Source organism: Symphalangus syndactylus, chromosome 3, assembly GCF_028878055.3.
Source record: "Symphalangus syndactylus isolate Jambi chromosome 3, NHGRI_mSymSyn1-v2.1_pri, whole genome shotgun sequence".
Lineage (NCBI taxonomy): Eukaryota > Metazoa > Chordata > Mammalia > Primates > Hylobatidae > Symphalangus > Symphalangus syndactylus.
Window position 1 is genome coordinate 86,447,703 of NC_072425.2, and position 26,012 is coordinate 86,473,714.

At 42.9% G+C, this 26,012-nt stretch overlaps 1 protein-coding gene across 5 annotated transcripts in view; it reads right to left on the bottom strand.

The window, feature by feature from the left end:
* The window catches only part of GPNMB (glycoprotein nmb), a 64,065-nt gene that overhangs the window by 24,369 nt on the left and 13,684 nt on the right, over positions 1 to 26,012 (bottom strand). For 2 of the 5 annotated variants that reach the window (XM_055272430.1, XM_055272429.1), the window contains exon 2: positions 15,576 to 15,645. In XM_055272430.1, coding sequence (XP_055128405.1) covers positions 15,576 to 15,645 — 70 coding nt within the window. Of the gene's footprint in view, positions 1 to 5,918; positions 6,077 to 13,874; positions 13,964 to 15,575; positions 15,646 to 26,012 lie in introns of those variants that run through there. The other 3 variants (XM_055272432.2, XM_055272431.2, XM_063636314.1) reach the window with 2 other exon arrangements.

Below are 26,012 nucleotides of genomic sequence, written 5' to 3' on the forward strand. Positions count from 1 at the left end.
CATACTATACATTTAGAATTGTTACAGCTTCTTGATGAACTGACCCTTTTCTCAATAAGAATTGATACTCTTTATCCCTGGTAATATCCCTTGTTCTAAAGAATACTTTGATATGAATGCTTAGTGTTTAACTGGTATATCTTTTTCCATTCTTTTACTTTAAAAATGTTTAGATTGATGTATGTTTCTACTCATCCTTACATTTTAAACCTGTGTGCATTTTTATATTTGAAGAGAGGTTCTCATAGAAAGCATATAATTGGATGTTTAAGAATCCAGTCTGACAACCTCTGCCTTTTAGTTGGAGTGTTTAGATAATTCACATTTAATGTAATGATCAATATGATGAAATTTAAGTGTATTACCCTGTTATTTGTTTTCTATTTGTTCCACTTGTTCTTTTTTCCTTCTTTTCCTATACTCTTTGGAGGTATATTTGGATTCCATTTTACCTCTACAACTAGCTTGTTAGTGATACCTCTTTCACTTATTTTGTTCTAAGTGGTTGCTCTAGGTTTATAATATTACAGTTCTTTTAAAATTCTTTCTAATCTTGAGTTAGTGTCTCCTTTTTGCCTTGCCTGACCAGTCTGGTGGTCACATGGTCTCTTTCTTTTGAGAATTGTAGCAGACCGGCTGGTTGCCTCCAATAAACTGTTTCATGCCTGCACCCCTCCTCCTTTTTTCTCCTTGCTGGCAGAGTTTCCACTCTAACAGTTCAAAATTCCAGGGTATCACTTCCTAGCTTTCCTTACAATTTGGGCAGGAGCAGATAGATGATTTGATCCTGGTCAATGAGAGCTGAGAAGCAGTCTTCTGGGAACTTCTGAGAAAGGTTTTCCTCCTTTATAACAAGAGATATGTGAGAACAAATTCAATTTTTTCCTCCTCAGAATTGATTTTGGAGATGGTAGTGTAATGATGTGATGCCCAGAGCTATGACAGCCATATTTAACCATGAGGACACAAATATGAGGAAACAGCCAACACATTAAGGGTGTCAGAGTGGAAAGATGAAAAGAAATGGAGCCTTCAATGAAACTGTTGAGCTGTTACTCTAGTCCTGCTTATCTCGGGACTGACTAAGATAATAAACGTCTTAGCCTATTTTGTTACAGCCCAAAGCTCAATTGTCTGTATTCCTCAGCCAATGGTCTTAAATTGTTCTCCCATTAATTTCTATGGTTCTATGTCTTGGCCTGGCTATAGACTCTTGGAAGAGAGAAACTCTGTCTTGTTCTCTTAAATCCTGGGAGAGATCCTCCATGAGGTGTGATATTGAGTGGGTGCTCAGAGAAGCCATATTGGATGCATGTCTCTGACCTATTTCTTCTATTCCTCTTCTCTGGTAGGAGAAGGGAGCAATACGTTCCCTTCTTCTCCAGGAGGCAGAGAGAATGGGAAAGAGCAGCGAAGTCGGAGTCATGGAACCTGTTTTCTAGCCTTGGTTCCGTTATTAAACAGGCTGTGTGACCTCAGGCCATGTGTCTTCTCTGGGCCTTCAAATCTGACAAAAGCCAAATTTCCTGTGATTCTATGAGATTGTTCCTATTTGGAAATAGATATTAAGTGAAGGGAGGACATTTGTGTTTATCAATAAATATTTGTAATTGGAAATTCACTTGAGTCATATGAAAAGAACTAAGATTATTTAGTTCAAATCCCTTCATTTTATATATGAAGAAATTCAGGCCTAGAGAAATGATATGATTCACCTAGGGTCATCTTTAGTAGAAACCAAGATTCACATCTTTTGATTCCCAGGACAAGTTCTTTCCACTGTTCCAGAGAGTGTCGAATATACTACTAGGAAGGTCCATAAATCTTCAACATTCTGATGGTCTACAGCATTTGATGTGTTGCTTTGGAAATTTCCTCTTCCTCAGATCTTGAAAGAAAGTTATTGTTTCCAGGAACATAATCAGAACACAGATTTCTCTTCTGATTTTAAATGTTAGAAGTCAAGGAAAAGTACAAACTTAAAAGGATAGTTACAAGGGATAGGCACATAGGCCAATGGAATACAAGAGAGAATCCAGAAATAGATCCACACAAGCATGCTCTACTATTTTTTTTTTTGAGAGATGGGGGTCTCACTATGTTGCTCAGGCTGGACTCAAACTCCTGGGCTCAAGTGATCTACCTGCCCCAGCCTTCCGATTAGCTGGGACCACGGGCAAGCACTACAGTGCCCGGCTTGATTTTGGACAAAGATGCAAAAACAATCCAATGGAGGGAAGATAGGCTTTTCAACATATGGTGCTGTAAAAAGCAAAAGGCATAGGTGAAATCTTCAGGATCTAGGACTAGGCAAGAATTCTAAGACTTGACACGAACACAACCCATAACAGGAAATTGGAACTCATTAAAATAAAAAACCTTTGCTCTCTGAAACATGGTATGAAAGAGGATGAAAAGGCAAGCTACAGACTGGGAGAAATTATTTGTAAACTACACTTCCAATAAAGGACTAGTATTTAGAATATATAAAGAATTTTCAAAACTCACTATAAGAAAACCATGGGATTCAATTAGAAAAATTGGTAAAAATTAATGAAATGATATTTCACCATTTCATTCATCTCGTGGCAAATAAACACACAAGAAGATATTCAACATCATTAGCCAGTAGTGAAATATCACTATGTCCCTGTCAGTAAGACTTAACTAAAAAGCAGTGACAACATCAAATGCTTACAAGGATGTAGAGGAACTGGATTGCTCACACATTGCTAGTGGAAATGTAAAATGGTACAGACACTCTGTTAGTTTCTTGCAAAACTAAACATGCAACTATCATACAACCAAGAAATTGTACCCTTTGGCATGCGTCCCAGAGAAACAAAACTGATATTCTCACAGAGATCTGCACATGAATGTTTATAGCAGCCTTATTCATAATAGCCCAAACTGAAATAACCCAGATGTCTTTTAATGGGTGAATGGTTAACTGTGGTACATCCATACCATGGAATACTACTCTGTGACAAAGAGGAAAAAACTATTGATGCAGTTACTTCAATAAATCAATAAAGTTCCAGGAAATTATGTTGGGTTTAAAAAAAAGCAAATCTCAAAAGGTTACATACTGGATAATTCCATTTGTATAGAATTTTGGAAATGACAAAATGATAAATATGGAAACCAGATTAGCAGTTGCCAGGGACTGGGTGAGGGTTGGAAAGAGGGAAGTAGATTTGGCTATACATCTATAGCCATGAGAATACTTTGGTGATGGAGCTCTGCTGTGTTTTGACTGTATCAGTGTCAATATCTGGGCTGTGATGTCGTGTTTTACATGATGGTACCACTGGGGCAAACTGGGTAAAGGGTGCAAGGGGATCTCTCTGTATTATTTCTTACAACAGTATGTGAATCTATAAATACCTCACAATAAAAAGTTGAATTTAAAATAAAGGCCGGATGCAATGGCTCATACCTGTAATCCCAACACTTTGGAAGGCTGAGGGTGGGCAATTGCCTGAGCCCAGGAGTTCCAGACCAGCATGGGCAACATGGCAAAACCCTGTCTCTACAAACATTTAAAAAATAAAATAAACCCATCTGGATGAGGTGGCTCACGCCTGTAGTCCTAGCATTCTGGGAGGCCAAGGCAGGATTGAGCCCAGGAGTTTGAGGCCAGCCTGGGCAACGTAGTAAGATACCCTTTCTACAAAAAATACAAAAATTAGCTGGGTGTGGTGGCACGTGCCTGTGGTCCCAGCTACTCAGGAGGCTGAGGTGGAAGATCACCTTTAGCCCAGGAGTTGGAGGCTGCAGTGAGCTGTGATCACACCATTGCACTCCAGCCTGGGTGAGAGTAAGACCCTGTCTCTAAAAAAATTGATTAAAAGAAACCCCAATAGTAAGCAGATTTTAAAAGAAAAATAAAAGCCTGTGGGGGTGGGTTTTGGGGGCAATAAATGTGAAGGTAAATTTGAGGTCGTACCTCAAAGGAGAATCACCCATCAATGGTGGGTGAGCTCGCACCCACCATGCATGTCTCCCACGCCAAGCAGCTGATCTCACAAGAACACAATTACCCAGTTTTGCAAATGTGGAAACGAAAACTCCTCGTTTTGAAGGAAATGAGGAAATGGAGCAAAGCCACTGGAGACCCAGCCGGTAGGCTGGCGGGGGAGACCGAACCTGTCCAACCCCAAATTTGCTGCAGCTGACTCTCCCTCCACACTTTGGCCTCCTTGCTGTGTCCACCAGCAGAGAGGTGGTGGCTGCGCTGCCGCCAGCTACCTTGTCCACACCTTCTCCTTCCTTCAGGGCTACGAATGGAAAATGGCAGGAAATCTTTGGTGCTTGATACACTGTTACATTCTGCCTGCCCTTATTTTTTTCTGGGCAGAATATTTAGTCCAAAGCAAGGTGAACCTGGTGAATGGCTGGGGTTTGTTACACTGCCCAAGAGGCTGAGGACTCCTCTTGAGCTGACAGCGCGGATTCAGCCTCCTGCTAATCTGTTTTATTGAGCAGAGCGAAATGGACTGGTGAAAGAGGCCGGAATAAGGGCAGGTGTCCCCCATCGGGTCTATTCTGTGTTCCTTCTTCTTTAAAGGAGCCTGTCCTGGGAGGTATCCTGAGGGTGGGTGCAGGTCTGCCTCCGTAGGAACAATCCCCACCATGCATGTCTCCCACGCCAAGCAGCTGATCTCACAAGAACACAATTACCCAGTTTCGCAAATGAGGAAACGAAAACTCCTCTTTTTGAAGGAAATGAGGAAACGGAGCAAAGCCACTGGAGACCCAGCCTGTAGGCTGGCGGGGAGCCCGAGCCTGTCCAACCCCAAACCCGGGCAGGAAGGACAGAGGTCGGGATGGAAGGCTGCCTCCTCAACTTACTCGCTGTGTGGCTTGGGGCGAGTTCCTTGCCCACTCTGTGGCCCGTGTCCTCGTGTGGGAAGCGGGACCATCACAGTGCCGGGCTCCGAGGGCTGCTAGGAGGACGCGCGGCGCACTGCGGGCCCGGCACGTGCTATGCGCTGACACCAGGTCAGCTCCCTGTGATGGGACTTCCTTTCCAAAAACGCAGGCGTTTTCCCGGGTCGCAGTCGCAGTAGGGAGACCGAGGGTTAGGGCGCGGCCGCGGGGTCTCCTGGGCCGGGGCGCGGCCCACGTCTCAGGCCTCTGTGGCTCTAACCAGAAGCCGCTGCGCCTCTGGCAGTTTCCCATCCGTCCCGTCCCCGCAATCCCAGGCCCAGGGTTACAGCGGCTCAGCTCTCTTCCTTTCGCGAAATCTGCACACTGCTTTAGTGGTCTGGACCCTGGCTGCATAGGCAGATCCCAAGAGGAACTTTTAAAACAAGGATCCTCTGACCCCACTCCCAAAGATTCCGGTCTCATTGTGTGGGTATCAGTATTGTTAAAAATGCCCTGGCCTCTCCTGCCTGACCAGGGTAGAGAGTCCGGGCTTCAGCTCCTCTCCCAGCAAGCTCCTGCAGGTCTGTGAGGAAGCCCCGCAGGAGGAGCAATAGCTTCTGGGCTGGGGAGATTCGTAAGTTTGTCTCCAGATTGGAGACTCCATTTCATGTGAGGTCTCCACCCTTTTGGATGGAAGCTGGACATAGTTTAGTTGGTGGAGTTGCTTTGTTCTGTGGCTGGAGGCTGTCCAACCCTCCCCCAACCACTGTCTGGCAAGAATGGGTTGCAATTGCAATGGAAAAAAAGCTTCACAAGAGAAGGGCTGCATGGTTTTTACTTTCCATGAGCCGAAAGCAAAGAATGGAGTTGGAGGCATTTTGCTGTAGTTTCAGCCTTCCCAACAGTTTGCAGAAGAGATGAGTGAGCCAGAGATGAATGCTTCCTGAAGAACTTCAGTCCAACCTCTAGTTCAGAGGATATTATTAGCCATCATTTCAGCCAATGGCCAGAGAAGGGGTTAAACATAGAAATTGAGGGTTACTCACGTTTGGCGGCGTCAAGCGGCAATCTGGCAGCCAGGAGCAGAAATCCCAGGAAATAGTAGAGACATTCCATGCTGAATTCTCACGGACGCAGGCACTCAAGGTTTAACTCTGAATTCCTCTGGGCCCATCCACCAAGAGCAACAATGTTCTTCTGGCATCTGTGGTGCCTCCCTCTCTATTTTAATTAAATACAGGGCCTCGGGAGGATCATGTGATGGTATTAAGCGGCATTGCCTGATCTGGTCTCTCAAGTTCAACGTCTTACAACTCATGTGCTTATGACTCACTCCTTCTTGGCATCTATTTATTCACTTTTCAGATGCACATTATTTCAATTTTGTGACTCCACATTTACTAGACTCAAGGAGATTTTTTTCCTATAGATTCTAGTTCAATATTCTTTTTTTTTTTTTTTTTTTTTTTGAGATGGAGTCTCACACTGTCGCCCAGGCTGGAGTGCAATGGCATGATCTCAGCTCACTGCAACTTCCACCTCCCAGGTTCAAGCCATTCTCCTGCCTCAGCCTCCCGAGTAGCTGGGATTACAGGTGCCCGCCACCATGCCTGGCTAATTTTTTGTATTTTTAGTAGAGGCAGGTTTCACTATGTTGGCCAGGCTGGTCTCGAACTCCTGACCTCGTGATCTGCCCGCCTTGGCTTCCCAAAGTGCTGGGATTACAGGTGTGAGCCACCGCCCCTGGCTCAATATTCTTTACCAAATAAAATTTCAATCCTCCAGCCTCACTGATTATCAACTTACTGTGGTTCCTATACTGCATCAGGCACCCAGCTCATGTTTAGAGTTCACAGTTACGCATTCTTTCCTATGATGTAGTATGTCCACCTCCTCCTGTGCTCGTGATTGCTTGTATATTTTTTTTCCTCCAAGAGGAAGCAAAGATGGGGGAGGTGTCTCATCAATCATTTGAAATTGTGGAATAAATAAGTGGATGATAACATGAATGTTGTGCCAGGATGTGCTGGAAACAGCTGCCCAGGCCTCTGGTAGCTGAGAAATTTACTCAAAAGCACATTTAGAATATCTGTGCAGTTCCATATAACTTTTGTAATAATCTGCATAATTTTTGGTAACTGCTCTCAAAGCATTTATGTGTTGCGTTACTCAGGGCCAATTGCATAAAACGTTCTGTGTAGTCTTTCATATTATAGAAAGCGGACATTAAATGTACAAACAAGTGTGTTTGTAGCATAAATTTATACAGTCAAATCATTCCTGGTTACAGAATATGCAGAAAATGTGGCAACATGAAAACTTTACCATATGTGACCTTTCTCAAACTCACATTCACATGGCCATTTTCAGTGCAGTAGAAACCTTGGTTGCAGGTGAGGGTAAAACTTGGGGTATTGATTTATGGTTCAGTGTGTCAAGGAGGAATGGAAATAGCCTATGAAGCTAAAATCCATACAGCAGGAGTGGCTGACTTCCATCCCTAAGGCGGCACACAACTCTGTAGAGTGCCTTTTACAGCCTTTGTAGCAAATATGAAGGGGAAAACAACGAAGGGAACACATTATTCATGACTGAAACAAAACAATTTTCAAATATAGATGAATAAAGGAATAATGGAAATACATATTAGTTTCATGTAATGTAAAGTGAATAATGTAGATAGTTATTTGCTTTTTAAATTACTTAAAAACTTTTTTTTTTTTTTTTTTTTTAGAGACAGGCTCTCACTCTGTTGCCCAGGCCGGAGTGCAGTGGCATGATTATAGCTCATTGCAGTCTTGAATTCCTAGGCTCAAGTGATCCTCCCACCTCAGCCTTCCAAGTAGGTAGGACTACAGGCACACACCACCACGCCCGGCTAATTTTTTATTTGCTTTTTATTTTTTGTAGAGACAAAATCTTACTATGCTGCCCAGGCTGGTCTTGAACTCCTGGCCTCAAGTGATCTTCCCACCTCAGCTGCCTACAGCACTATTTGCTTTTTATGACAAACACGTAACTTTTATAATTAAAAAAAAATCTTTTCAATTTAAGAAAAAGCTACTATTAACATTTTTAAAGGTATTATTGTCCTTTGTTGCAGACGCAGTTCTGGCTCATATTTCTGGCCAGATAGCCACCCTGTCTCTAAATAAATTGGAAGTTTTAAACTCTTCTGTAACAAAACCTTTGTTTTGTTTAGGGAGACACAATGATCAAATCAACTTTTATGTCTTTTTTCCTTCCCTGCACCATCAAGGAGAAGGGACACTGATAGGACAAGAGTCAAAATGTAGGCAGCTGGACAGAGGTGCATAAGAGAATAAGAGAAAGATCTTGATTCCAAAGAACCACAAGTTGGATAATCTGTCTCTTGATAATCAATGGTTGACAATATATAAAGTAGTTAACTCTATGTAGGACTCAGAGACGGGGCCATTTTGGATAAAGAATATTCTCAAGCTTGTTTATTTTGGAAAGATAAAATTATACTGTAAAGAAAGTTTGAAATATTTTGTTGAAATAATATTTTGAGCTGGTATAGTGATGTGTACCTGAAGTCCCAGTGACTTGAGAAGCTGAAGCGGGAAGATTGCTTAAGCCCAGGAGTTTGAGTCCAGCCTGGGCAACATAGTGAGACCTCATCTCTTTAAAAAAAAAAAAAAGAAAGAAAGAAAGAAAAATTGTTCCCTTCAGATCCTAATGGCCAGGTCTGGTATATATATTATATAGCTTGGGTGGGGGGATGAAGGTTGCTATCAACTCGCCTTAAGGCAGTTGAGAAATGAAAAGGGAAACATCTCAATTATCTGGAATTACAGATATAATTATTCTGTTAGGAAATGATGTGGAGGAAAGCAAAGAATAGTCAACTTTTGAGAAATGCCCCAATTGCCTTCTCTTGGCTTCTGACACTCCTCCTGGTGGCCACAGTCCCGACTTGAGGAGCGATACTTGGGCTGTGAGGACTAAGGCAGCCACCCCAAAGGAGACGTTCGAAACGGCAGGCAGCAGCCACACCCAGGAATCCCAGCAGACTGCCAAGGAATTCACATCTTTAATTTTAGGAACTGCTCAGTTTAAACTGGTATTTGAACTGTCTCCAGGTTTACTAAGCTTTGAAATTACTCTCCTACCAAAATGTTTTCCTTAGTTTTTCAGGGAAAGAAGAAAAGGAATTAACATCTTTAATTTTAGGAATTGCTCAATTCAAACTGGTGTTTGTAAGCAAGATCATAAAAATTAGTTAAGATCCTTTTCTCCCAACAAAAGGTCAGAAACTTGGAGTCTGAAAACAACACAAATTTATGATCTTACATTTCTGGAAGCCAAAGTGTGAAATGGCCTCACTGGACTAACATCACAGTGTTGGCAGGGCGGCTCTAGGGCAGAATTGATTTCCTTGCCTTTCCAGCTTCTAGGGGCTGCCCACATTTCCTGGCTCGTTGGCCTCTCTGTCTCTGGCAGCCCTCTGGCACTGATTCCCACGTCTCCCTCTCCCACTCACAAGGACCCTCGTGATTATACTGGGCCCACCTAGATAATCTGAAATCATCTCCTTGCCTTAAGTCCAGCTGATTAGCAACCTTTCATCTGCTCCTTGCCGTATAACATATGTACAGGTCCTGGGGGTTAGGATGTGGAAGTCTTCGGGGGCCGTTATTCTGTCTAGCACAGTTATACAGCAGACGACATGGTAAAAATAATTTTTTTTAATTTTTATTTTTAGAGATGAGGTCTCACTATGTTGCCCAGGTTGGACTCGAACTCCTGGGCTCAAGCAATTCCCCCTCTTCAGCCTCTCAAGTCTCTGGGATTTCAGGTGCACACCATTGCATCAGCTCAACAAATTCTATTTTTGAAGAAAGCATGTGATGGAAGCAGTGATGGAAAGTACCTCTCACAGGTTACAGACTTGTTGAAACAAAGCTTCGATATTCGGCAGAACAGAAAGGCAAGAACAAACTACAGGTAGAGGAATCAGTTCAAAGAGAGAGACAGCTCACGTGACTGCCCTGTCCCAATGTGGGTGTTTTAACATGTCATAATCAGAGTCATGGTTTTCAGATTTAAGCATTAGCCAATGACTCAGAGACTTCTGCTTTGTGTATAGTTCTTCGGTCTCTCCTGTCTGGGTATTCTCTGCATGAATGGGTAATCAAAATCCCTGTTCCCAGGTTTACTAAGCTTTGAAATTACTCTCCCACCAAAATGTGTTTCCCTAGCTTTTTGGAAAAAGAAAAGAAAGTGAATCACAGGCCAGGTGCGGTGGCTCATCCCTGTAATTCCAGCACTTTGAGAGGTGGAGGTGGGAAGATCGCTTAAGTTCAGGAGTTCAAGACCAGGCTGGGTAACATAGTGAGACCCCATCTCTACAAAAAAAAAAAAAAAAAAAAAATTAGCCAGGCATAGTAGTGGATGCCTATAGTCCCAGCTACTCGGGAGGCTGAGGTGGGAGAATCAATGGAGCCCAGAGGTCAGGGCTGCAGTGAGCTGTGATAGAGCCACTGCACTCCAGCCTGGGTGACAAAGTGAGACTCTGTCTCAAAAAAAAAAAAAGAATCACAAAGGTTAGTGCATACTTTTCAGTCACCTTTGCAATGACAATGGCTACTGTGTTTTTAGCCTGTTTTTTTCACCTAGAGGAATTTGACACTGGATGCAGGCAAAGGGTTTTCTTCTTGGAGTGCTGGTTGCAAATGTTTTTTTAAAAAAGGGCTCTTCTCATGGAATTACTGGCTCCATTTGAAATGACAAAGAGCAGTAGGTATAGAAAAATGTGGATGATGGCCAGGTGCAGTGGCTCACGCTTGTAATCCCAGCACTTTGGAAGGCCGAGGCAAGCAGATCTGAGTTCAGGAGTTTGAGACCAGCCTGGCCAACATGGTGAAACCCCATCTCTATTAAAAATACAAAAATTAGCCGGGTGTGGTGGCAGGCACCTGTAATCCCAGATACTCGGGAGGCTGAGGCAGGAGTGCTTGAAGCTGGGAGGCAGAGGTTGCAGTGAGCCGAGATTGAGCCACTGAACTCCAGCCTGGGAAAGAAAGCGAGACTTCATCTCAAATAAATAAATAAATAATAAAAATAAAAAAATAAAAATGTGGATGATCACAATATTTTGTCCTAGTATTGTTTTTAGACCACTTTCTCTGAATTACAGTATAGAAGGAGAATAAGACATGAACACTTATTGTGCAGATGTGAAAGCAATGGCAAATGTGCTCTTTTCTTTTCTACCTTTAGTACCCGTAGAACAGGGAGACATAGTGAGAGAAGCAGAATGGGATCTATGGAGTAAGAAAAAAGGAGGGGCCGACATAGAAATCTGAATGCAAACTTGGCTTCCAGTTAATTAATTAACTTAAGAGATGGGATGTCACTACCCTGCCCAGCCTGGCCTTGAACTCCTGGGAGGCCTGGGCTCAAGTGATCCTCTGCTACAGCCTCCCTTATAGCTGGCATTAGATGCTTGCGTCACTACACCCAGATGGTTCTTAGTTTTATGATAACTATGGGCTATCCAGAAATGCCTCAGAACACTGGAGCAGGGGCACTGCAGGCATTCACTGAAGATTAATCATAAGCCCATGAGAGAAGAAGCTAGAGCAGAAATCAAAAAGGAGGTTGACTGTAGAATAAAGGCCAGGAAACGAAAGCTAGAATAGCACCTTGTATCTTTATTCTCACACCTAAATCCAGCTTTTCTCTATGGAATTTTTGGCACCTAAAATATAGTTTAATTCAGCAAGTACCGATGTAGGTCCTCTTTTCTACAGTAGCCATCATCTACAAGTCATGAACAACAGTCTTAGGAGCATAGGCGCTCATTGTGAAGATGAGACATTAACCCTCAAAGTAGGCATAATATGAGACATTATTTACATTTTTTATTATAGGAATTTCCAAACATACACAAAAATAGACTAACATAATGAACTTCCAGGTACTCCTCACCTACTTCAGTGATCATCAATATATGGCCAATCTTTTGTCCACCTTCTGCAGTAACATTATCTACTGGAGTATTTAAAAATGAATCCTAAACATCATGTGGCAGTCAAACTAAGTCATAAAGACAGAACTACAGGAGTGCAGAGACATGGAGGATACAGAGAGGTCTTTATGAAAGAAGTATAACTTGACTTAGTTACTGTAAAACCATATATACATATATGGTTTATTTTGTTTTTGCTTTAGAGACAAGGTCTCGCTCTGTTGCCCAGGTTGGAATGCAGTGGCGTGATCATGGCTCACTGCAGCCTCCAGCTCCTGGGCTCAAGCCTCCCGAGCAGCTGGGACTACAGGTGTGGGCCAACATGCCTTGCTAATTTTTTCTTTTTTTGTAGAGATGAGGCCTCACTCTCTTGCTCAAGCTGGTCTCAAACTCCTAGCCTCAAGCAATCTTCCTGCCTCAGCCTCTCAAAGCCCTGGGATTATAGCTGTGAGCCACCATGCCCGGCCTGGTTCTTAAATGAGGAGTTAAATTGGCTAAGCAACACCCTTATCAGCTATGGCAGGCACAATGCTGGAAACTGAGGGACCAAGAAAAAGGCCCCTGGCTTTGTGGAGCCTGTAGTGCTGTAGGAGGGAGCAGCCAGCTGGAGAAGCAGGGGGAGATGCTCTCAGAGCATGACAGGGTGCGCAGCCAGGGCGTGAGGAAGGGGCTGTGCAGTTTCATCCGCATCTGGGTAGGGCTGCTTAATACACACATAATGTGAACCACGTATATGATTTTTTTTTTTTTACTATTTCATAGTGGAAGTGAAACGTGAATGATATTAAATTTCCTGGTAGCCACATCAAATAAAAAGTAAAAAGCAGTACTTGAAATTATTTAAATAATGTACTTTATTCAATTCAATATATTTAAAACATTGTAATTTTAGTATGTAATCACTATATGAAATTATCGAGGTCTTTTATTTTTTTTTTGTGCAAAGTCTTTGAAACCCAGTGTGGGTTTTGCACTGACAGCACATGTCAGTTCAGACCAGCTCATCACAGGAGCTTGCAGCCACATGTGCCAGCGGCTACTGTATTGGACGGCACGGTTCTGGAGGGACAGAAAAGGCTTCTGGAGGAGCCACAGCTTGGGCCTCTCTAAGTGGGGAAAGGCGTGGGGGCCCTGGCCCAGGAGAATGCTGAGACCTGCCAGCCCTGAGGGTGACATGCTCCAGTGGGCAAGGGTACAGGGTTGTGCCTGATTTTTATGGAAAGTGAGTATCACAGGGAAGATGTTTGCATGTGCATCTCGTATTTTTTCTCTGACCGATTTCCCAGGAGTGGCAATAAAGAAGTGGAAATGTAGAGGCCGAGTTCCCATTACACATAATTGATTTAATGACTACTCCCCACACCCGACTGTCCGTCTCCAGCTTTCTTTTCAAAGTAGAAATAAATCTTGCAAAACTTGGTTGTAAAACTTTTTGATCTCAACCTAGTCATCAGTGCCTTGCTCAAGATAATGTTTAAGTGTTAGCCAAGAGTAAAATCTCGCAAGGCAACTAATTTCAGGACAAGTGTAGTGTATGTACCAACAATTTTATAAAATTTAATTTTATTTTGAAATAATTTCAAACATACAGAAGAGTTACAAAAATAGTACAAGAGGGCCGGGAGTGGTGGCTCATGCCTGTAATCCCAGCAGTTGGGAGGTTGAGGAGGGAGGATCACGAGGTCAGTAGTTTGAGACCAGCCTGACCAACACAGTAAAACTCTGTCTCTACTAAAAATACAAAATTTAGTTGGCATGGTGGTGGGCGCCTGTAATCTCAGCTACTCAAGAGGCTGAGGTAGGAGAATCGCTTGAGCCTGGGAGGCTGAGGTTCACTGCTGCACTCCAGCCTGGGCGACAGAGCGAAACTCCATCTCGAAAAAAGTTTAAGAATAGTACAAGAACTATCATGTATCCTTTACCCAGATTTACCAATGTTAAAATTTTGCCACATTTGCACGATATCTAATTTACATATATGTGTGTAGTAAGCATATATACTTACTAGTTTTATAATGAACTATAAGTTGCAAACATCATACTCCTTTACTCTTATTTTCTTCATCTGCTTTTTCCAGAGATCAATGGCATTCTCTTAATGTAAGTACAGTGCAGTATCAAAATCATGAAATTTAACATCAATACAATGCTACTATCTAATCACCAAATTTTGCCAATTATCCCAATAACATCCTTTATAGCAATTCCCCCTCTAATTCGGGATCCAATTGAGGATCATGCTTTATATATTATTGTCATATCTCTTTTGTCTCCTTTAATCTGGAACATTCCTAACTTTGTCTTTCATGACATTAATATTTTTGAAGAACATAGGCTGGTTTTTAATAGAGTGCTCCTCATTTTGGAGTTGTATGATGTAGATTCAGGTTATGTGTTTTGGATAAGAACACCATATACCTGATATTACTTCCTTTTCAGTGCATCACATCTTCCAATAACTTTCCATTCATTAAATTAAAGAAGATATGATTTAAAACAGAAATATCTACAGACTCACAACAGGGCCAGGCATAGAGTAGACTCTGAAACATTCTTATGAATTGATTGAGGCTTGGAGACCTTATGTCAGTAATGGAGGCTGTTCCTATTCTCACAAGAAATTTATAAAACAAATTAAAATTTCATGTACATAAACAGCAGCAAGGTTCTCTGATTTTAGTCTATATGGGAAAATTCTGAAAAATGTTTAGAACATGCTCTCATAGAGAATATTTACATAAATGTAATGAGATATATACCTCAGCTCACCTATATAAAAACACTCTTAAAATATATATATATAAAATAACACACTCTTTCTTATTATAGCAGATCCTTTTTTATAAGAGGCTACATTCCAGAAGTTTTCCAGCTTGCCCTCTACCTTCAGAGTTTTCTTGGTTCTCTGGGCCTGGACAATAACTTTCTTGCACATTTACTTACTTTCCTTTTATTAATCATGTGAATTCGAAAGCTCAAATATTTATAGCTAAATGGTATATTTTCACTAATTCTTTACAATGGAATGACTGCAAATGAAATGGAAGTTTTGCTCAGAACCTCTAACTAAAGGCTAAATATGGAAATAGAGGCAAAAGAAATACAATGCAGTAACGAGTGTGCACAGCTGTGTAAAATGAAACAGGATGACGTTCCAGAGCCAAACCTCTGAGCAGAGTTAGATTTAGGGCCCAGCATCAGAAATCCCACCGTCATTCTTTCCAGGAACCTGCAGATAGGGTGGAAAGGGCTATGGCTGGAAGCTGACACAGCTCTCTTGACTCCCTTCCTTTCCACCCATTCTCCACAAAATGGAAATTCTATTAAGATTTTTGAGTGAGTGAGTGTGTGGGTTGGGCAGCAGGTAACAAGAGGTCACAAAAGGTGCACTATTTGACTGACACAGAGAGCACCCTCTTGGTTATTTTTAAATTTCCGGACGTATGGATAGACTCTGGTTCATAGCAGTAGTTGATGTTTTAAAGTTTAGATGTTTTTTGTTGCTCTTTTGAGCAATTCTTCGCAGTCTTCTGACATTAGGAAACATCTACCAAGTCAGGACTTCGCACTCGATTGGCCAAAGCAATTGCCTTTGTGCAAATAGTATTTTATTTGCCCCACAGACGACTGTAATTTCTTACCATGGCCCCTAGTTCCTCTAAGCTCCTCTTGGGGAGGACTGTGTGGATGGACTCTGTGTTCATACCTGGGTCAGATGGGACGGTCAGAGCAGGACAGGCAAAGAGTGGGGAGACAGATCCCACCGAAGTCACAGACTGAAAAAAAGTTGAGAAATGCTGATAAGGAACAAGAAAAGCAAGAAAAATTTAAAAAGGTGTAAAAAACCATCATCTCAGAGCTCTCTGTAAAGTTGGCACTTTTTATTTCTTTCTCTCTCTCTTTCTTTCTTTCTCTCCACAGCTCTGTCGCCCAGGCTGGAGTGCGGTGCCATGATCTCGGCTCACCGTAACCTCTGCCTCCCAGGTTCAAGCGATTCTCCTGCCTCAGTCTCCTGAGTAGCTGGGATTACATGCGCCCACCACCACACCTAGCTAATTTTTGTATTTTCAGTAGAGATGGAGTTTCACCATGTTGGCCAGGCTGTCTCGAACTCCTGGTCTCAAGTGATCCACCTACCTCGGCCTCCCAAAGTGCTGGGATGCATTTCGTGATTTCTAATTTTAAAAGTTATATTGCGTTTCTTGTTAGTTCTTGTTTGATTGGACCTTCATTTGCTCATCTGCTAAGTCTTGTAGGCAGAGGGTCACAGACAGAGCATGCAACCTGTGAGCCGGGAGAATCAAACGGGCCACCTGCCAGGGCATGCTCGTGGGCTCTGACTCACCAGGGCTGGGATCCCATGCTAAGTTCTGGCTCCGCGTCTCCTGGGAACCTGTGTGTTCACATCCCTGTCTTTCTTTTTGACACTGATTGTGTACTTTGGTTATAAGCCATTACTATAGCTCCGTTTGATTGTTTAACTATTGCAAGAGATCACTCTTATGGTCCTGATGAGCCAACCATTATGATGAAGAGCAGAGCTTTTACTGCACAAGGCCTATGGGACACTCTTCAACTTAGAGCCTTGCACCACGTGACTGTCCAGCAGCAGAAGAGTCCTGACTGTGGAACATTGAATTTGATTCCAAAAGGCCACCCAGAACTTATAAAAGCTACTCAGCTAAATTTTGTGCTTCTATGGTTTGAAAACCATGTGAAACCACTTGAAGAAATTATCTTTTTCTGTTGCCCAGGCTGGAGTGCAGTGCTGCAATCTCACTGCAACCTCTACCTTACGGGTTCAAATGATTCTTCTGCCTCACCCCCCCGAGTAGCTGGGATTACAGGTGTGTGCCACCATGCCTGTAATCCCACACTAATTTTTGTATTTTTAGTGGAGACGGGGTTTTGCCATGTTTGCCAGGCTGGTATCCAACTCCTGACCTCAAGTGATCAGTCCACCTCGGCCTCCCAAAGTGCTGGGATGACAGACATGAGCCACTGCGCCCCCTCAAGAAATGATCTTATTTTAAAATGAGTTACCTATCTTAGGAAAGGTTGGAATTAAATTTGGTTCTGCACATAAAAAATAGTTCTAATTTCTGGATTGTCTTTCAAAAGTCAGAAATCAGCCTCCCTATTAATCAGCCTTGGGGCAGATACTTTTCTTTGGCGACCCCAAAGACATTTCTTGATTCCTCATTCCCTGATGCTGCTGGAGTTTTGGGTGGAAATCTCTAGTTCTCAAGGGAAGGGGTCCAGACCCTAGCGTGAGGGAGCATGTGGTCCACTCCTGGCTAATGCCATGAGGGGAAGTCTGCTTTGGGGCTCCAAGGATTATTTTCCTCCTTCACTTGTTTACTAGGTCAAGTTATTTGCATATGTTGCTGTGCACGTTCTGTCTTTCAACAAAGGTTGTACGAGAAAATGATCCAAGGAGGTGGGTGCTGTGGCCATCTTGAAACCATGAGGGCAGGGGGAGGAGGCGTTGACCCAAGTCCCTGATGCAACGTCACTGAGCTTGAAGCAGTGCCAGTTTTCTCTCTAGAGTTCTTGTTATGTGAGAACTAAAACCCTTTCGGTAGGGTATTCTGTTACTTGAAACTAAAAGTAGTCCAAAGTGGTAGAAATAGCACCAATTACCTGCCAGGCCCTGTGCTGAGCAGTCAGGAAAACAAAACAAATATTGGATGTGATTTCCATTCTCGAGGGGCACACAAAAGTTCAGGGGTTGGCATTTTTTTTTTTTTTCTGCAAAGGGCCAGGTAGAAAATATTTTTGGCTTTGTGGGCCATATGGTCTTTGTCATAACTACTTAACTCTGCAGTTGTGAGAAAGCAGCCATCCACAGTCCGTGTTCCAATGAAACACATGAATAGTGAGAGTTGTATTTCACATAATGTTAATGTGTCACAAAATATTATTCTTATTTTGTTTTCTCTGACTTAACCAATTAAGATGTAAAAGCCTTTCTTAGCAGGCTGTACGAAAATATGCGGTAGGCTGGATTTGCCTCACAGCCATAGTTTGCTGACCTCTGTTCTGGGCAAAGAAGAAATCTAGAAAAAAACAAACAAACAAACAAAAACAGACACAAAACTGAAGGTAGAGAAAATGCAGCCTTCAAGGTTTTGGTTTTCTTCCACTTTTATCCTTAAACAAAAGATAATCTCTCAGCAGTTGAGAAGGGCTGACCAAGAGGTGAGAGAGAACTGGAAAACCAATCTGAATGGAAGAAATGTTCAAGGAATTGTATGTATCACAAGTTTTGCCTGAGAGGTTCTTTCCCTAGGTCACTGAGACAGTCATTCACCTACATTTCCTTCTAGTAATCTCATTGTTTTATATTTTGGTCTTTTTTTTTTTTTTTTTTTTTAAGATGGAGTCTTGCTCTGTCACCCAGGTGGGAGTGCAGCGGCATGATCTCGGCTCACTGCAAACTCTGCCTCCCAGGTTCAAGTGATTCTGGTGCCTCAGCCTCCCAAGAAGCTGGGACTACAGGTGTATGCCACCTCGCCCAGTTAATTTTTGTATTTTTAGTAGAGATGGGATTTCACTATATTGGCCAGGCTGGTCTCGAACTCCTGAGCTCAGGTGATCCACCCGCCTCGGCCTCCTAAAGTGCTGGGATTACAGGTGTGAGCCACCATGCCCTATATTTTGATCTTTAATGGACCTGACCTAGAGTTCACTTCATATGGAGTGTTAAGTGGGGATCCAGCTGTATTTTTATCCACATAGTAGCAAGATTTCCTGGTACCATCTTCCGAGAAATCCTTCTTTTCCCTGGTTCGTTGCAGAGGATGACTGGAGTCAACCTGGGTGTCTGTCACCTGGGGAAGTGGAGCATGAAATGTAAGGATGCACACCAGGGGGTCGCAGGCAGATGTCAGAAGAGAAGATGAGAGGTTCTCATGGCAACACAGATCTTAAGACTGTGTGGGGAACACTCCATTCATCAGCTGTGTAACTTGAAGTCAGGCATTCACCACCACGACACTCCCTTTACACAAATACTTGGAAACAGAATGGTGGGGTAGGGGGATGTGGGAGTAAGAAAAGTGGATAAAAGAGAATAAATAAAATATAAAGCAAGGGGAGGGACTTATGCCGACTAATGACAAGCATGTGCCTTGAACTGAGGAATGAAATGAACTCAACTCTCCTCACCTAGGTTAATAACCAAAACAAAAAAAAAATTGAAGAACATCTTGAAAAAGCAGCTCAGTTTCCTGTTGTGACCTGGGGTCTTCCTGCTCATTCCTGCCTTCTGAGTGAAAGTAATTTATCACCTGGTGACTTCCTCCTAGGGGAGAGGCAGAGCCTGTTTTATGGAGCAGGAATGTGAGAGAGAACAGGAGCAGACTTCCAGGAAGACCATTCTGGCAACGTTGTGAAGGCTGCACCGGAAAGTCACTGTCATCCACCCAGGACATAATGATGACTGTGACGATTGCTTTTCATATGCTGGACAGTAATCGAAACATTCTACACACTCACAACAACCCCCTGGGGTAGGTACTCTAATTGTTCCGATTTTATAGATGAGCAGACTAGGGCACAGAGAGAAGTAATTTGCCCAAGATCACACAGCTAGTAAGTACTGGATTTGGCATTTGAATCCCTGCTGTCTGGTTCCAGAATCTGCCATTGAATCTTCTCACTGTGCAGAGGGCCTCACTAGATGTTAGCAGTATCTGGTGAAGCCACCTGCCTGCACCACTTAATTCATGTCTTGATATTTCAAATGGAAATAAAAGTTCAGTGGGTTTTTTTTTTGTCTTTTTTTTTTTTTCTTAAATATGAGGCAGCCCACCACGTGGCTCACGCCTATAATCCCAGCACTTTGGGAGGCCGAGGTGGGTGGATCACCTGAGTTCAGGAGTTCGAGACCAGCATGGCCAACATGGTGAAACCCCGTTATCTACTAAAAATACAAAAATAAGCCGGGTATGGGGGCTCATGTCTGTAGTCCCAGCTACTCAGGAGGCTGAGGCACGAGAATAGCTTGAACCCGGGAGGTGGAGGCTGCAGTGAGCCGAGATCACGCCACTGCACCCCAGCCTGGGCAACAGAGTGAGACTCTGTCTCAAAAATAAATAAATAAATAAACAATAAATAAATAAAATAAGGCACTCCGTACTACAGAGGACAATATACAGATTTTGTTTTGAGTGTGTTTTTTAGGATTTTTTTTCTTGTGGTTTTATTTCTCAAGTAATTGGTATAGACTGGGCACAGTGGCTCATGCCTGTAATCCCAACACTTTGGGAGGCCGAGGTGGGAGAACTGCCTGAACCCAGGAGTTCAAGACCAGCCTGAGTAACATGAGGAAATCTCATCTTTACAGAAAATTTAAAAATTAGTCAGACATGGTGGTGTGCGCCTATAGTCCCAGCTACTTGGGAGGCTGACGTGGGAGTATTACGTGAGCCCAGGAGGTGGAGGCAACAGTGAGCCATGATTGCGCCACTGCAGTCTAGCCTAGGCAATAGAGCAAGACCCTGTCTCTTAAAAAAAAAAAAAAAAAAAAAATATATATATATATATATATATGCATTTTTTTAAAAAAAGAACATGCCCCTCCACATTTCTGACTAAAAATGGTCAGTGGCATATTAATCAGACCTCACTTTTTGTAGAGACAGGGTCTCACTATTTTAAATTTTTTTGTCCAGGCTGGCCTCGAACTCCTGGGCTTAAGAGATCCTCTCACTTTAGACTCTCAAACTTCTGGGATCAACGGTGTGATCACTGGGTGATCACCACACCCAGCCAGTCTACGTTCTTTGCTAGTGACACTAAACATGCTGTGAACTGTCCCTTCTGGGCCTGGATATTGAGAATGACCAAAAAAGGTGAAAAGGGGCCACTCTGATGGAAGTACAACTATGACAAGTCAACAGGTTAACTGTACCTTTTAGTCTCTAATCACATAATTTGTAACTTAATCAGTGGGAAAGATTTGGGCATATCTTCCTAAGTCTCGAAAATAAATGACTGCATTTTGCACTACTAAACAGATCAAAATACTGCCAGTGAGTACAATAAAACGCAGAGGAAAGAAAATGATTAGAATAATGTCAATGAACTGTTTAAGAGGGAAAGTTAAAGATTTTACATTCAGGGCTTTCCAATGTTAAACTGATCTTTCAGGCCAATGATTTGGAGTGTGTTCAAACCCAGAAAAAAGAGCGACATTCTTCATTAGCTGGCAATAACAAGAGGCATTTTCAGTGGGATTTAATGCCGGGCATAGACTGCAGTAAGCACGAAAATAACCGAGGGGGCTGAACTCATTGAATTGATTTGTGCTGTTTACTGATGTTCAAAAATAAAAAGACCCCATTGATTCAAGTTCTCTGCCCCTGAATCCTTTCATCAAGTGTGCAAGGAATTGGCATGATGCACAAGGCCAAAAAAAGTGACACCATGAAAAAGAGAATCGTAAAGGAAGTGGACTTTTCTGGCAGGAACACACCAGGGCCTGTGAAAGGGAACACTGAACGTCTATGGGGCTGGGCCAGGGGCCACAGCTGTCAGATGGGGCCTGAGCGGAACACGTGGCTTCTGCCGAAGGAATTGGGTTTCTGAGAAAGAATTAAGGCCTGGGCCAAGGTGGCAGAGGAGAGCTTAGAATGGTGAGAAAGACAGCTGGGGTTGGCACCAGGAGAGCACACCAGGCCCCCTGAAAGGCAGCCCTGCTGTGAATAAGGGCCATTGTACAATAACACTTCAGCCCCCAGGGGCTCACCCAGACCTACTGAGAGGAGGTGGCTGTCCTTCTGGGTCAGCTCACACCAGATTCCATGACACACAGGGCTGGATATTAAAGGCTCAATACAGCTTCTATGAGGAGGGGATTATGAAAATATGCTCTCGAAGGTAAAATCTTCAGAAAGACAGCAGGCCAAAAGGGGACAGCCCTGTAAGGGAGGTAGATTAAAAGGGCAATCAGGAAACAACATAAAGAAGGAGGAGGAGGAGGAGAAAGGGGCCTTAAGACTAGGCCCTCATTTTTTCTCTCTCTAACACACACACCCACACACACACACATCATTATGTATACATTTACATTTTATTATGAACATTTCAGACATGAAACAGTACAATGATTCCTGTATATCCATCACCTGGATTAATAATTATTAACATTTTACCATATTTCTTCAGATTTTCTTTATTTCTCTCTCTCTCTCACTCTCTCTCTTTTTTTTTTTTTTGATAGAGTCTCGCTCTATTGCCCAGGCTGGAGTGCAATGGCGTGATCTTGCCTCACTGCAACCTCCGCCTCCTGGGTTCAAGCAATTCTCCTGCCTCAGCTTCCTGAGTAGGTGGGATTACAGGTGTGCACCACCATACCTGGCTAATTTTTGTATTTTTAATAGAGACGGGGTTTCACCATGTTGGCCAGGCTGGCCTTGAACTCCTGACCTCAGATAATCCACCCACCTCAGCCTCCCAAAGTGCTGAGATTACAGGCGTAAGCCACCACACTTGACCCTACTTATTTCTTTATCTTTATTTATTTATTTTGAGATGGAGTCTCGCTCTGTCATCCAGGTTAGAGTGCAGTGGTGCAATCTTGGCTCACTGCAGCCTCTGTCTCCCAGGTTCAAGTGATTCTCGTGCCTCAGCCTCCTGAGCTACAGGCCTGCGCCACCACATCCAGCTAATTTTTTTTGTATTTTTAGTACAGATGGGGTTTCACCATGTTGGGTGAAACCCAACATGGTCTCAAACTGTTGACCTCAGGTGATCTGCCCACCTCCCAAAGTGCTGGGATTACAGATGTGAGCCACCATGCCCGACCTTCATCTTTATTTTTAAACAAATCACAGATACTTCCTTAGCACTTTCATATGGATCACTAAAAAAAGAGCATTTTTCGTAACCCCAAATTACAACAGTTACATGTTAACAATAATTCCTTAATGTTGCATTATACTGAGTCATTGTATTAGTTACCCGGGGCTACATAACAGATTACCATAAATTTAGTGGCTTGGAAATGCACAAATTCATTTCTCACAATCTCCATGGGTTAGAAGTCTGAGCACAGCTCAACTGGGTCCTTTGCTCAGCATCACACAGGTTGTGATTAAGGTGTCAGCTGGGCTGTGTTCATTCTAGATCCCAGGGTCTTGTTCCAAGCGCATATCGTGGTTAGCAGAATTCAGTTCCTGGTGGTTGTAGGACTGAGGTTTCCATTTTCTTGCTGGTCAGCTACTCTCCCAGCTCTCTGCTCCTCTTTGCAGTGCAGCTCCTCAAAAGAATGGCCACACTTGCTGCCTTCACTCCCTCTTCCTGATTCCCTTTTGAAACCATTGCAATCAGGGTTTCTTTTCCACCTTCCCATTGGACAGCTCTTGTCACCATGACCTTCTTATTGTGTCAAATCTGATGGTCCATTCTTGGGCTTCATCTTGTTTCGACTAAGAGCACCATCAGGCACTGCTGGTCACCCTTTTCCTTGCAATCCTTTTTCCTGGATTCTTGAACCCACTTCTCCTTGTCCCTCCTGCTCAGTCTCCTTGTTAGTTCCTTCTCATCTCCTTGACCTCTGGATGTCACAGTGCTCCAATCTCTTCTCTGCTATAGCTACATGTACTCCTTAGGTGAGCTCATCCAGTATCATGGCTTTAAAAGCCTGCTGCGTGCTGGTGACCCCAAAAATGTGTATCTCCAGCCTAGTCTTTCTTCCTAAACTTCAGATATATAGATAATAGTAACAACAATAAAATAAGCAGTGCATTTGTGTATTGTGTATATGTATTTGCTAGGTTATTAATTAAAATAATAATAATTAAACAAACCATTATTAATTAAAATTATTATTATTATTATCATAGCAAACACATATACATTGGTTATTTTGTGCCAGGCAGTGTTTTAAATGCTTTACAAATATTAACTCATTTAATTTCTCATAACAACACTACTCGGGAAGATACTGAAATAAATGGTTATTAAATAACATTATTATTGTCATTTTACAGCTGGTAAAACTGAGGCACAGGGAGGTTAAGATACTTGCTCAATGTCACACAGCTAATAAAGGAGGTAGCTATGATATGAAACCAAGCAGACTGGTTCCAGAGTATGTGCTCTTACCACTACATTACACTGCATTTTATTTCCCTGCCTACTACTCAGCTCTAGTCATATATCAAAATGACACCTTAAATTTATAGTGTTCAAAACTGAACTCCTGATTTTCTCTCCCCAGTCGATTCCATCCACAGCGTGATGGATATTGTGGATTGACTCGCTCAACATCTGTCCCAACCACCCTCTAAGAGTGCCTTCCACGGCTAAGCATGGTGGCTCATGCCTGTAATCCCAGCACTTTTGGAGGCTAAGGTGGGCAGATCACCTGAGGTCAGGAGTTCAAGACCAGCCTGGCCAACACAGTGAAATCCTGTCTCTACTAAAAACACAAAAATTATCTAGGTGTGGTGGTGCACACCTGCAATCCCAACTATTCGGGAGGCTGAAGCGGGAGAATCGCTTGAACTCAGGAGGTGGAGGCTGCAGTGAGCCAAGATCGTGCCACTGCCCTCCAGCCTGGGCAACAGAGTTAGACTCTGTCTCAAAAAACAAACAAACAAACAGACAAAAAGAATGCCTTTCAATATTGCAAAGGCCAGAAAAAAAACACATTTTCCAGACTTCCTTGATGCCAGGGTTCCAGATGTCATTTAGCTTTTTTTTCTTTCTTTTTTTGAGACAGAGTTTCACTCTTTTGGCCCAGGCTGGAGTGCAATGGCACGATCTCGGCTCACTGCAATCTCTGCCTCCCGGGTTAAAGCGGTTCTCCTGCCTCAGCCTCCCGAGTAGCTGGGATTACAGGCGCCCGCCACCATGCCCGGCTAATTTTTGTATTTTTAGTAGAGATGGGGGTTTCACCATGTTGGCCAGGCTGGTCTCGAACTCCTGACCCCTGGTGATCCACCCGCCTTGGACTCCCAAAGTGCTGGGATTACAGGTGTGAGTCACCACGCCTCGCCTGTCATTTAGCTTTTGACAATCAGATGTGAGACTTCAATTTGGAACTGATTTAATGAGGAAGAGAGGCAAGACATATGCGTCTGTTTTGTTAGTGAAAACCCCACCAGAAGTGGTACAGCTCTGAGGCTGGCGGAGGGAGTGGTGGCTTCCCACTTTAGCAGAGGCAGCTTGCTGATTGTGGCAGGAACAGCAGTTCCCCTGGCGACAAGCTTTATGATGTGTCTCCAAGAGTTGTTCCTGGATACTGAGTCTAGCAGCTATATTGTTGGCCCTCTTAATGATCTTGTAATTCATTTTATATTCAAAAATGTCTCCTACTGCTTAGTGTAGCTCAACTGGATTCTGTTCTCTGCAACTGCAGTCTTCCTTATCTGAGTGACAATGCCATTCTTCATAGGTGTGGATATAACCATACACTTTAAATGTGTGTGGCTTATTATCTCTTATACCTCAACAGAGCTATTTAAAATATAATTGATTTTGAGTTCATTTTATATATAATGTGAGGTGTAGCTCGAAGTTCAGTTTATACATATAAATATCCAGTTGTTCTAGCACAATTTGTTGGAAAGACCATCCTTTCTTCACTAAACTGTCTTCACACCTTAGTGAAAAAATCAGTTGTCAGGCCAGGCATGGTGGCTCACGCCTGTAATCCCAGCACTTTGTGAGGCCAAGGCGGGCGGATCATCTGAGGTCAGGAGTTTGAGACCAGCCTGGCCAATGTGGCAAAACCCTGTCTTTACCAAAAATACAAAAATTAGCTGGGCATGGTGGTGCGTGCCTGTAATCCCAGCTACTCAGGAGGCTGAGGTAGGAGAATTGCTTGAACCTGGGAGGCAGAGGTTGCAGTGAGCCAAGATTGTGCCACTGCACTCCAGAATGGGTGACAGAACGAGATTCCATCTCAAAAAAAAGAAAAAAAGAAGTGAAACATAAAATTATCACATGCCCCAGCAGTTCCACTCCTATACCCCCATAAATTGAAAACAGGAGTTTAAACAAAATCTTGTACATGAATATTCATAGCAGCACTACACACAATAGCCAAAAGGTAGAAACAACCCAAATGTCTATCAACGGATGAATAGATAAACAAAATGTGGCATATCCACACCATGGACTATTTTCC